Source organism: Lissotriton helveticus, chromosome 7 (assembly GCF_964261635.1).
Source record: "Lissotriton helveticus chromosome 7, aLisHel1.1, whole genome shotgun sequence".
In the NCBI taxonomy this organism is placed as follows: Eukaryota; Metazoa; Chordata; class Amphibia; order Caudata; family Salamandridae; genus Lissotriton; species Lissotriton helveticus.
Window position 1 is genome coordinate 1,435,116,417 of NC_136068.1, and position 13,017 is coordinate 1,435,129,433.

Consider the following 13,017-nt stretch of genomic DNA (forward strand, 5'->3'; position numbering starts at 1 on the left):
TATAACTTGGTGGAAGCTGAGGCGTTTACAAAAATGTTTTCCTCGTGGCAACAGGGCATGCAGCCTCCAGACATCCATCCAGGGGGTTACTATGGGGATCCCATAACCTTGATAGGCATGACAACCATGAATATAGGTTTTAAGGGGAGGAGTACGGTGGGTAAGATTTACATCATGCCGAAAGGATCTAACTTGTTGGAGTGGAAACACCAGAGGGAACTGGGCATCGAGTTGAACGCTAATAGCCCTGTCCAAGTTCTCCTTGTGAACCTGTCTGTGGGGGGTATGGAGGTACGCAATGACTTCACAGAGGCCTTCTCGGACAATCTAGGCCTACTAAAAGACTACCAACACTCCAACAAGCTCAAAACTAAACCATTTTCTCACAGGGTCAGGCCCACACATGATGCAAACACCCCTCCAAGCCGAATTAGATAAACTCTTGTCACAGGGGGTTATAGAACCTATAGAAAGCTCACAGTGATTGGCCCCGATTGTCCTTACGACTAAGGCGTCTAGCAAGGAGATCAGATTATGTGTGGACCTAAGAGACTTAAACAGTAACATATGGGTGGATAGGCATCCCTCCTCATGCATACATGAGGTACTCAAATAAACAAAAGAAATCCAACATCAAGAGGGGAGAGAGGAAGAGTGATCAATGGATATTGAAGCACTCAGTGTTTGATAAAATACCCCTCACACACCAAAAGGCCCCTTGGTGTCATGCTTCATCATTGGGGTCTTCGCACCCCTCTATCGGGATGCGGCGTGCTGCGACCTACGGATACGCGGGAGCACTTTCAAGTTGGCTATGTGTGGTGTACAGTGTGTGGGGTATGTGATTAAAGTGAGTAGGGAACGTGGTGAAGGAAATTAAAAAGTACCTGGCGCTGGAGTGAAAAAAGTTTTATTCCGAACTCTGGCTGGTACTATTAAAAACAGGTGCAGGGCGAGATCAACCTGTTAAGTTAATGAACAGGATCTCTGGTGTGCTATGTTGTGGACATGTTTCGGAGACAAGCTCCTTCTTCAGGACAGGGGCACAAACTCCCTTCCCTACTCACGTCTTCTTCTACAAAAAAATGTGTAATTTTCACAAAAAAGTGAAATTCTTGTAGGAATAGGCTAAGTGTGCCTACAGCGGTCTGCTACAAGTGCAATGACTTGTGAAGCCTGGTTGGTGGGCTTCATGAACAGCCTTACCCCTCGCGCTACTCAGCGGAGTAGCGCGAGGGGTAAGGCGGCGATCAGAGTGTCCAGACCTTATAGCCATTGGAGCAGCACCCCAACGCGCTGTTCATGAAGCCCACCAACCAGGCTTCACAAGTCATTGCACTTGTAGCAGACCGCTGTAGGCACACTTAGCCTATTCCTACAAGAATTTCACTTTTTTGTAAAAATTACAAATTTTTTTGTAGAAGAAGACGTGAGTAGGGAAGGGAGTTTGTGCCCCTGTCCTGAAGAAGGAGCTTGTCTCCGAAACATGTCGACAACATAGCACACCAGAGATCCTGTTCATTAACTTAACAGGTTGATCTCGCCCTGCACCTGTTTTTAATAGTACCAGCCAGAGTTCGGAATAAAACTTTTTTCACTCCAGCGCCAGGTACTTTTTAATTTCCTTCACCACGTTCCCTACTCACTTTAATCACATACCCCACACACTGTACATCACACATAGCCAACTTGAAAGTGCTCCCGCGTATCCGTAGGTCGCAGCACGCCGCATCCCGATAGAGGGGTGCGAAGACCCCAATGATGAAGCATGACACCAAGGGGCCTTTTGGTGTGTGAGGGGTATTTTATCCAACACTGAGTGCTTCAATATCCATTGATCACTCTTCCTCTCTCCCCTCTTGATGTTGGATTTCTTTTGTTTATTTAAGTATCATAGTGGAGCGCAAATCCAACGAATAGCTCTACCTCCCTTCTTGGTTTATGTTATACATGAGGTACTCACCATAATTAAAGGAGCAAGTTGCTTCAGCGTGTTTGACCTTTCATCCTTTCATCCATCTACCACCAAGTGTAGTTGCACCCTGACTCTTGTCACTTAACCTCATTCATTACTCCTCTGGGGGCCTTCCAGTATATTTGCATGACCTTCGGGTTGGCTTCAGCAGCCGCTGCCTTCAAGAGGATCATGCAACATGTGCTGAAGGACCTCCAATGTTCTCTGTGCTTCCAGGATGATATGCTCATTTATTGGAAAGATCTGGAAGAACATAACACTATTTTGAGGAAAGTGTTGACTAAGTTGGAAGGAGCTCTGTTGACATTAAAGAAGGATAAGTGTCACATAGGGGTAGGATCTTTGGAGTACCTGGGTCATACTATTTCTCAGGATGGAATAAAACCAAAGGTTTACCTAGTAGAACCCATTCAGGGGACAGCCGCTCCAGAATGTTTAGAAGACTTAAAATCATTCTTGGGGCTAGCCGAATACTACGTCAAGTTTGTCAAAAATTATGGGAGTGTTGTGGATCTGTTGTGGTCATTACTAAAAGTAAGAACCCATTTCGTGTGGAACGAGATTGTCAAGCTACGTTCATCACAGTGAAGGAGAGCATTGCCTCCGCCCCATCTTTGGGCATATTCGATCCACTAAACCCACAGTCCTGTGCACTGACACTAGTAATAAAGGGTTGGGTGGCAGTCTTACCCAGGTCGACAATAGCAAGGAACAAGTGGTTGCATTTGCTTCTCGCGCCCTTATACGAGCAGAAGTAAATTACTCGGGTCAAAAAACTAACGCTTACATGTACATGGGCCATCAAACATTTCCGTTTCTTTCTGTGGGGTATTCCGTTCACTGTGAAGACCGACTACAAACCCCTCATGTATGCTTTCACAACTAAGGGGTCTGAAAAAAACACACCAAGGATAGAAAGATGGATTTTGGGATTGGAATGTACAATTTCATTGTAAAGTATATGCCAGGCTCAAAAAATGTAGTAGTGGATTTACTTTCTCGCTCACCTACTGATGTTAATGATTGTGCAACTGAAGTTGAAGTTGACGAAATGATCCTTAAACTGTGTTGCCTAAGCAAAGGGGAGTGGGAGGAGTGCTTACACAATGATGAGGAAATGAGGGTACTTAAAAGCCTTATTGTCAAAGGGTGGCCTGATGAGAAGTGCATGGTCGCCACTTCATTGCGCAGTTTTTGGGACGTAAAATTGGAATTGAACGTCCAATAGGGGACGGTTTGTGGAGGGGAGAAAATTGTCCCGCCTGTGGCACTTAGACAAAAGATTGTGGATTTAGCCCACATTGGTCACCTGGGGCGCAGCCTCACTAAGAACAAAGTAATAATGGATTACTGGTGGCCGGGGATGGATACCATGACTGAACACACAGTGAGGGACAGTCTGGAGAACAGCCGTTCGGATAAAATACAGCAGGCAAGGAAATACTGTGCCAGATAGTACATGGTCCAAACTGGCCCTTGACATAATTGGTCCACTCACCCTCAAGAGCTTGAAGGAATGGTTCATACTGCTTATGGTGGATCACTACACTCGGTGGGTGGTTTATAAGTGCGTGCACCAGATTGACACGAAGGTACCTGAGGGGTGTATTCTATGAGGAAGGGATCCCGGACACCCTGGTAACTGACAACGGGGTGCAGTTTACTTCGGAAAACATGAGGGAATGGGCATCACCCATTACAAAACAGTCCTATATTGTCCCCTTGCCAACGGGTTGGTGGATCGCATGAACCACCTAGTAAAAGAATGCTTACAGCACGCAGAGATCTTAGGTATCTCGGCGGAAGACCCCTTGCAGGACACACTTTGGGCCTATCTTACCACTCCTAACTTGGTCACAGGAGTATCCCCCTTTAGCTCTTTGAAGAGAAGGGTTCCCAAACCAGACTCTCACCTCCTCTAAAAAGGCAGAACACCTGTGCTGTGAACCAGGAAGAGATCAGCAAAAGAGTGGCTGATCACCAAGCCAGGTCAGGTATGATATAACGGAACATGTCAAATCTCGCACTGTGAGAGAAGGTGATTGGGAGAAGGGAGGCAACAAGGTTCTCAGAACCCATTAAGGTAATTAAAGTGGGTAGAAATGTTGTTCAGTTTGCAAATGGTCAAACTTAGAGAATGGACAGAATTGTTCCTCAAAAAGAGGTGTCGTCCCTCAACTTGAGGCTCCAAGGGGTGAGACTACAAACATTGCTCTTAGGAGATCCTCAAGGCCTACGGCTGCGCCTAGGTGGATAAAAGATTATTGTTTCACATGAATACCTCTAAAGTTTTGCATTGCATTATATTGTGTTCTTTATTCCACTGGTTACCTACTGGGTCCGTATGATCCTATTTTATGCATCTCTTGTTCTAGCTTGTAGGTAGCACTGTCACTGCCCTGTACCCCTCTGCTTCCCTTTCCCTTCCTTTCCTCTTCCTTCCCTATGAGGTGTGTTATAATCCACACTTGGTATGCCACGCCACCCCTCTGCCCTCAACCCCAATGGTATGTGCCTGGCAAGAATGTGCAAACATTCCACAGCTGAGTCCAGCTGACTGGAACCTGTGATGGTGTGGAGATAAGACTCCTGGCAAATTACCTGTACGTCTCATCTTTGCAACACTTTTCTAGACGTTATCTGCTCTCCATCTGATGATCAGCCCAAACTCATAAAATTCTTCATCAAAATGACATCACCGAGAGAATGGCAGGGCACTAACCTCAATTGGTGGGACTGCAAGCAACATGCCATTTTGGCTTTTATATAAGATTAAGCAGGCAAGATAACTGTCTTACCAAGGAATAAGAGCACCTTTTGCACACTGCATGCAAACAGATCTTGCATATACATATGACTTGTAACAAATTCTCTTTACATGCTACTAGATAGTATATGAATTTTAATATTGAGTCAATTAGAATTTACGTTCAGATAATATATTTAACTGACAAGATTATTTTTATGAATGTTACATGTCACCAGTATTTACGATGACCAATAGCTCATTTTATGATGTATGCAGCTCAGTATGCTGTTAATTGTATCATATTATCATTATACATTTGTTAGTTTACAATGCAGTGTATGTCTTTTAATACCCTAGGGTGCAAATTGTATAATTTTGGCCAAAACCCGAAATGATACATATAGCTCTATATTCAATGTATCGAGCTTTGTGTACAAAGTATGAATGTTAGCTCAAAACATGATCTTTGAGCTAACGTATGTTCTTTTGAAGTAATAAACTATTTAGATCGAATGGTTTATCTGTCATGATAATAGGTGCAATTGTTCGATACAATGCAGAAAACATGGCATCTGCTGAAAATGTAGTTAGGATGCCTGGGACCGCTCAGCCTTCTCAGACTGTTTAGAGGGCCATGAATGTATCATTTCACATCGTGCCCGAGTTGGGATGGTGGGAACCTAGAATCCTCTTGTGGTCTGTGCCCCACAGCGGTACCCCCAAAATCTTTCCAGTTATGTTTCTGTTAACGGATGGCATATCATTTTGGTAATCCTCATTGAAAATCTTTGAACAGAAAGATTTGAGTTCAGTTAACCCTCATGTTTCAATATACATTTGTAGCTAAAGCTTCATTCTCTGATATAGTTCCGTTGTACGGCTTTACAACGCGTGCTTTTACACCGCGTGCCGTTACAACGCGGTTTTTTGAACGCAAGTCGTTACCACGACTTGCGTTGGAGGGGTGCGGACTTCGGAATTTTTTAATTTAGTATTCTAACACCAGCCTACGTACAGTAGGGAAGGTGTTGGATAGTAAATTAAAAAATTCCTTGTCCTGCAGCGCCCTCCAGCGCAAGTCGTGGTAACAACTTGCGTTGGGAAAACCGCGTTGTAACGGCACGGCAGTGTAACAGCCGCGTCGTAAAGGCTGTTCCCCTATAGTTCTATTGCACAAGTCATTGCTTATAAAATATCTTTGTTCTGATCTCTCATGTTTTTGTTCTCCATATGCAGGAAGATGTGCCTGTTATTGCTTGCATGGGGTCTGGTGGAGGCTTGACTGCCACAATATCTTTCATGACAATGCTAGAGGAGATGAAACATCAGGATCTCTTAGATGCCTGCATGTACACGTATGGATGCTCGGGATCATCCTGGTAGGTGAATTTAAATGTCATTCTTTGTGATCATTCACAAGCAAACTCCTCATACTGAGTGATATCAATGACATTAGAGGTTTGTTCGTTATTCCTCCTCAAGAATTGTGATGTACTTCAGTGCCCAATAAAAAAAACCGTTGTCTTAAGAAGTCCCAACCAAACATCTCCTATGTAGTAACAGCTAATCACCAACATGTCTTAACACACAAGGGAGAGGAGGAGGTCACACAACTGCATGTCCTTCTGACACACCAAGCTATCACGAATAGGTGCGACAGCAATAGGCAGAATATGAGTCACATATTTCTGCCTTGGAGCAAGTGCATTGGGAGGGGAAGATCCTTCTTATTAAAGAGGAAGGCTCACACAAGTAATTGTGTCATGCTTCATCATCAACAACCTCGCCCTACTCTGGTAGAAGTGTGCCACCAGGGCAGACTCGACCTACTATTGGGTTCAGGTCAGGAAGGAGTTCTTAGATATAAAGCTACTGGATAAAGGCAGGATCCAGATAAGTGAGTTAGGAATATCTTTTAGTTCTTCGGTGAGGCATCTTTATTAAATGGGGAATGGAGGTATGATTAAAAAATTAATGGGAGATGGTTATTGAGACCAATGACTCACACCATCTCTAAATATATGACAACATGTTTCTGCCCTATTAAATATCCCTAATGAGCCTGCGGCATTCCTCAGGGCCAAGGATTTCTAAATTCCTCCTAGCTGCCACTTTATGAAATTTTGTAACATTATAAATAAGTGGCAGAAGTTAAACTAGTAACCCTAGACGTTAAGGGATACCAGCTTCCTGGTCAAAGAGGGGGACAATGTCTTTTATAGTCACACATACATTGTGCCTTTCAACCTGAACATGCCCAGTGGCAAAGAGCGGGCACGTTCAGGTTGAAAGGCATGATGCACCTATTGGAGTGAGTGTGACTACAAAGGTACAAAGGACATCGTCCCCTTCTCTTTGACCAGGAAGTTGTATCCCCCCTAAAGTCTAGGGCGGTTTATACAACCATCATTCTTTCACTAGTATTGATACATTGGACCAGGTTTCTGGGGTACTGGGTTAGGACCAAACACCTTCTTGTAGCTTGAATCAGCAGACTCATTGCTTTAATACAGACTACAAAGTTTGGCCTGTGCACTGGTTGACAAGGATTTATTCAAACGAGTTTAAGGAATGTGATTGTATTTCACTAGTGTATTGTCGCAAAAATAATTTCCTAGAAAGTTGTGTATGTTGCATTGAATGACAGCATCAGAATCAATCAACACAATTTGTGCTCTCAAATGCTCTCGGGTCCCAATCTGCTATATATCTGCCCAATGGTTCTATGTGTATTATTCAAATGCAGAATCATATACCTGTCTTACAACACTGGAGGATCCCATTATCTGTCAAGACTATACCGATCACCTGTCTGAGAGGGGGAATAGCCTTTACAACGCCGGTATTACCATGCGCTACCATTACAACGCTGCTATTATAACGCAAGTCATTACAACGATTTGCACTGGAGGGCGCTGTTGGATAGGGAATAGTTTAATTTTCTATTCCAACACCTTCCCTACTGTAACGTGGGCTGGAGTTGGAATAGAAAATTAAACTATTCCACTATCCAGCGCTTACAGCGCAAGTCGTTGTAACGACTTGTGTTGTAAAAACAGCGTTGTAATGGCACGCGTGGTAAAAGCCTGCGTTGTAATGCCATACAACCATCGGTGAGACCTGCAACATTCGCCTATCTAAAAGGACTTTGTGATAAACTTGGATGCAGGGATTGAGCCATACCCTTATGTGCCATGGGTGCAACACTCTATCAGTATGTTTTTATCTCTAGCGCTGACATGGCCTAGAGGCATTTGAACACTTCACAAGAAAGCCAGAACATAGCAATAACAAATAGAATGTATACTTGTCCATTAAAGGTATAGTGATCTCCAGGTTAGCCTCTCCCAGGAGGTGGAGTGCTTCACACATATTCATAGCAAAACCATAGCAATGAAAAGCAGGTGGTTCAGTACCATGTGAGGATCATCAATAGTTTGTCTAGGTTGAGGTTAAAATACAATTGGGGTAGGGCGAGGAGGTAGGAGCAGTTTACAGATGTCATTCAAAGAGGAGAACCTTGAGGACTTTTTAAAATGTGACATGATAATTTGTCAGGCAGTGGCTCGGCGGGAGGGAGTTTCAGATTCTTGTGGTGCTTCCGGAGAAGGATTGGTTCATGAATCGCTTGTGCTTGAAGGTGTGGGTTGAGGAGGAGCAAATGATCATTACTTGAGTCTTGCCCATGCCTGAAACTTTCAGTTTTGCAAGTGGTGCTGGCAGTTTTAAATTGAGCCATTGCCTCTCTGGGCAGGCACCAAAGGGAGAAAAGAATGGGAGAGATGTGATTGAATTTCTTGTGTCCTGTAATGAAGTGGGCTGCCACATGTAGAACTGCCCTGAGTGGACATGGGTGGACTTTGGGATGGCTAGAAAGGAGTGCAATTCTGTAGTCCTGTCTGGAGAGAATGAGAACCTGGACAACATATTTATGGTCTGGTGCTGAGATGAGGTTCCTGAATCCCCAAAGCAGCCGTAGCTGGGACCGGGAACTCTTAGCCATGGAAGACATATGGCCTGGAGGTTCAGCTATCTGTCAAGGGTCAAGCCAAGAGATTTGGCATTCTGAATGGTGTAGCAAGGCTGTCAACGTGATTGTTCATTGGGGTCTGAGGTGGAGGTTGAACAGGATTGTGTAGAGAATAGAGTCCTGGGGGGCTCCCTTGTTGCAGACTGACTTGATCTCAGATGAGGTTCTCAATTTGAGAGTGGTTTGGTAGGTATGACATATGCCATTTAAGAACGACACCATCAATAACCATTTGATGCTTCAGGTTGTCTAACAATGCCTGCTGGTAGAGTGCATTAAATGCACCAGAGAGGTCAAGGAGCACAAGTAGACAGGGCTTACCAGAGTCGAGGATGCAGAGGGTGTCATTCACAACCTGCAGAATTGCAGTCTCAGGGTTTTGGCTCTGATGGAATCTAGGTTGGTGTTGGCCTGGATGTGATATCACAGTTAGGGCACTTTGCCACTTGTATTCACCTTTCCCAGTAAAGGGAGCGGGAATGCCAGATGGAAGTTTCTAAAGTAGTCAGGGTCCAGGGATCGTTTGTTTAGGTGGGGAAGAATTCAACTCTTTTTTAGACAGTCTGACAACGAGCCCTAATCAAGAGATGAGTTAACTAGGGGATCCAAATGGGAGGAATAGTTTAGCTAGAAATTTTCTGATGGAGCATACAAAGATGTTGCATAGATGGGTAGAGGGTTTCACCTCAGAAAGAGTTAGTAGTAGGTCTGCCTCTAATATTCGGGAGTAAGACGACTATGGCTGCAGTGCCTTGCAATGCAGTTTTTTTCTGGACAATGGTGAGTTTAACCAGAAGGGAGATGTTAATGTTTTTGACTTCTTATCGAAGAACTCTGCAAAGTTATTGCATAAGGTCTTAGATATCTTAAATGGGGGATTGATTGGAGAGAGGGATATTAGATTGCTCAATTACCTCAAAAGGTTTTTGGTCTATTCTTGGCTGGATCCTGGAGAGATCTGATATGTGATTCCTTGGATTTCAAGATGTGATATTTGTTATTTTGTCTCGCATTATTTTGCTATGCTTAATGGTGAGAGTGATTGTCTCCAGTCTTTTTTCTAACTTTCAGATACTTTTCATTTCTTTGTAGAGGCCTTTTGAGTACCAGGAGCAAGAGTGTTTGGGTCTACTGTATTTGCTCTACATGGGTGCTAATTTCCTGATCTGGGAGTTCATGCAGAAGTTTCCAGGCCCTCCTTGATGTTGAGTTGAAGAGCTATCAGGGAGAGGTTTGCAAGGGCTAGTTTGGTGATGGCCTTAATATTGATGTTACTGGTGCCTCTGAAGTAGTTTTTTCTTGCTTTAATTGCTCAAGTGTTCTCTTGTTTGAGAAATATACTGTGAAGGGAATCAGCAGATGATCAGGCAAATCAACTGGAATGGGGTCACTGGTCGATAGGTGAGGTGATTGTGAGATAAGTAGGTCAAGAGTGGTGCTTTTGCAGTGTGTGGATTTCTGGCATTGTTGGTGGAGGTTGTTGTCTTCAAGAAAAGTAGCAAAGTTGTCCAGTGGTTAATTTTCTTTAAAACCCCAGTGGTGGTTGTAGTCGCTGAGATACATAATGTTGTCAGAGCTGATTAATTGTGCCATCAAGAATTCAATCCACTTGTCGATGAAGGTAAAGGTTTGACTTGGGGTGGGGGTAGTAGATCATATTCATTGGGGTGGCTTGTGTGATGATTTTCAGTGATTAATGCTTGAAGGATTGAAAGCGGGTATTAGGGAGGAACCCAAAGCTTATAGAGTTTATGTATATGACCCTTAGGCCCCCAACTTGTTTAGGGGTAGCAAGAGCTGGAGAACCAGGTTTCTATGAGGACCAGGTAGTTGAAGCGGTGGTTGATAGTCGTGTTGTGCAACATGCAAGTAAGGGAGAAACTAGCAAGTTTACGCTCAGTTTGACTGAGAGGAAGAGTGGTAGTCTGGATCAGGTTAAAGGATGAGTTGTGTTTCTTGGTTGGCTAGAGGAATGAATCTGAGTACGGTTCGAAATAATGGTGGGGATAGGAAGGTTTGTTTTGTATTTAATTTGGGATCTGGATGTCAGAATCATTGGAATTATATTAGCTTTTAATAAGATTGTGCACTTTATTCTCTTTGAGTGGGGAACCCTCTTCAATATCTACATGGCTCCCCTCTCCGCCATCGTCTGACAGCACAGCCTAAGACTATTCTCCTACACCGACGACACCCAGCTCATCCTCTCTCTCACCAAGGACCCTACCACCACCAGACTCCACTTCCGGGAAGGAATGCAGGACGTTGCAGAATGGATGAGCATCAGCTGCCTTAAACTCAACTCAGATAATACAGAAAACCTTGTCCTTGGAACCACCCCCTCAGCAAGGAATAACTCCTGGTGGCCCACTGCCCTCCGCACCCCTCCTAGACCCACAGACCACACTAAGAACTTCAGCATCGTACTCAACTCCTGCCTCTCCATGAATCGCCAGGTCAACATCGCCACCTCCGGCTGCTTCGACAGCCTCTGCATCCTCCGTAATACCTTCAAATGGATCCCCCTGAGGCAAGGAAGACAGTCACCCACGCATGCATCACCAGCAGACTGGACTACGGAAACTTCCTCTACGCCGGCATCAACAAGTCTCTACTATGCAATCTCCAGACCATTCAGAACACCGCCTCCAGACTCATCCTCGGGATCCCTCAACACAACCACATCAGCCAACACCTACTCAAACTCCACTGACTCGCCGTTGGGAGAAGAGTCCCCTTCAATATACTCGCCTACACCTACAAATGCCTACATAACACCAGACCTCAATACCTCAAAGACAGAGTGTGAGAAGTTGGCCTGATGTATGATGTCCACAGTTCTGTGGGCACCTTGTATCAGTCCAAACAATCTGTGAGAAGTTGGCCTGATGTATGATGTCCACCGTTCTGTGGGCACCCTGTATCAGTCCAAACAATCCCTTATGGTGATGGTTGTAAGTCAACCTTATAGACAAGCTATCCTAGGGGTAGCATGGACTAAGCAGCCTTAAAGGCTTAACTCAAGAGGGCAGGTGAAGCCAGCTGTTGTAGTGTAGTTCCTATTATCCCAATAGGCTCTGCGCATTGGAATAATACCTTCAATAGTATAGGCCTAGACCAGACGTTAACTAGGTCTTCTATTGTCGATATTAGACTTCAAGTTTTGGATTTGCCAGCTAGCTCAGAGTTCACTAGAAACTTTCTCGAATAGGCAAGGAGGAGTTGAACCTCCCTGGATAGACAAGAAGGGATTTAGTTTCTGACAACCATAGAACATGACAACTTTGCTCTCCCCTAATCAAGAGTGTATCTCTAGAGTCGTGTGAAAACAAAAGACAACTTATTTTACTCAGTCAGTACATGCATTCTTAGTCTCACCAGATTGTAGAGAAAAGGAAGAGACGGGCGTGTTCAATAAAAGATGGTATTTATTGATCAGTCTCTTTTCTCATACAAGAGAAATGGATTGATATTATCGCAATACTTATGGTTAAGTAAAGTGCATACAATAAAAGCAGAAGTATAAAATAATACTGTAAAAACATTTATATGGTTTCTAAGCCATAAGGTGGTTTAAAATTGATAAAATAGATACATACACATATATATTTGACTAATCGTACTCAACTGGTGTTTCTACCTACGCCTACCCCAGTGTACCTGACCTAAGCCTAATACGTGGGCGGGAATAGAAAGTAGCAGTTTAAGTTAAGTTTGTTTAGCCAAGTGACTGACTCAAGAAGTCTCTGCAAGGGGTTATTCAGTTCTGTACCTGGAATCTAGGATGAATGAGGGATGGTATCTCTCGTCTCTGGTCTCGATATTCCAGGCTGCCTGCGAGGGCTACCCGGAAGCGCCGGAGCTGGATTTCTCGGCAGGAGAAAGCAGCGTCTCGTTCTCAGCGCGTCAGGAAGGCGGGGCTGCGCCAGCGGGGTCTGCTCTGCTCTGGGCTTCGGCAAGTCTGGCTGCTCCGATCTCGTCACCACCGCGTGTGTTTGCTTAAGGCAATATCGGTAATATTTATACCTGTAAGGTGCCGAGATTGACGTAAGGATGGACATAGATACGTCAATAAGGATGTCATACGAGCTGGTCGTTAGCACATTCTTTTGCTGAAGTTCTCGGTGAAATCAAAACAATGGCCGCAGGGTTTTTCCCAGGTTGTCATAGGTTTGATTTGTTTTGAGAACTTCGTATGCCTTATCAGGGGCTGGAGGAATATTGCTTGTCTAATTAGATGGCAAGCGTTATGACCTAATCAGA

The 13,017-nt window shown here is 44.2% G+C and overlaps 1 protein-coding gene across 2 annotated transcripts in view; it reads left to right on the forward strand.

Annotated features, from left to right (window-relative positions):
* LOC144767454 (cytosolic phospholipase A2 gamma-like) overlaps positions 1 to 13,017 on the forward strand; it is an 892,628-nt gene that overhangs the window by 259,254 nt on the left and 620,357 nt on the right. For both annotated transcript variants that reach the window (XM_078650877.1, XM_078650878.1), the window contains one exon: positions 5,961 to 6,103. In XM_078650877.1, coding sequence (XP_078507003.1) covers positions 5,961 to 6,103 — 143 coding nt within the window. The remainder of the gene's footprint in view (positions 1 to 5,960; positions 6,104 to 13,017) is intronic.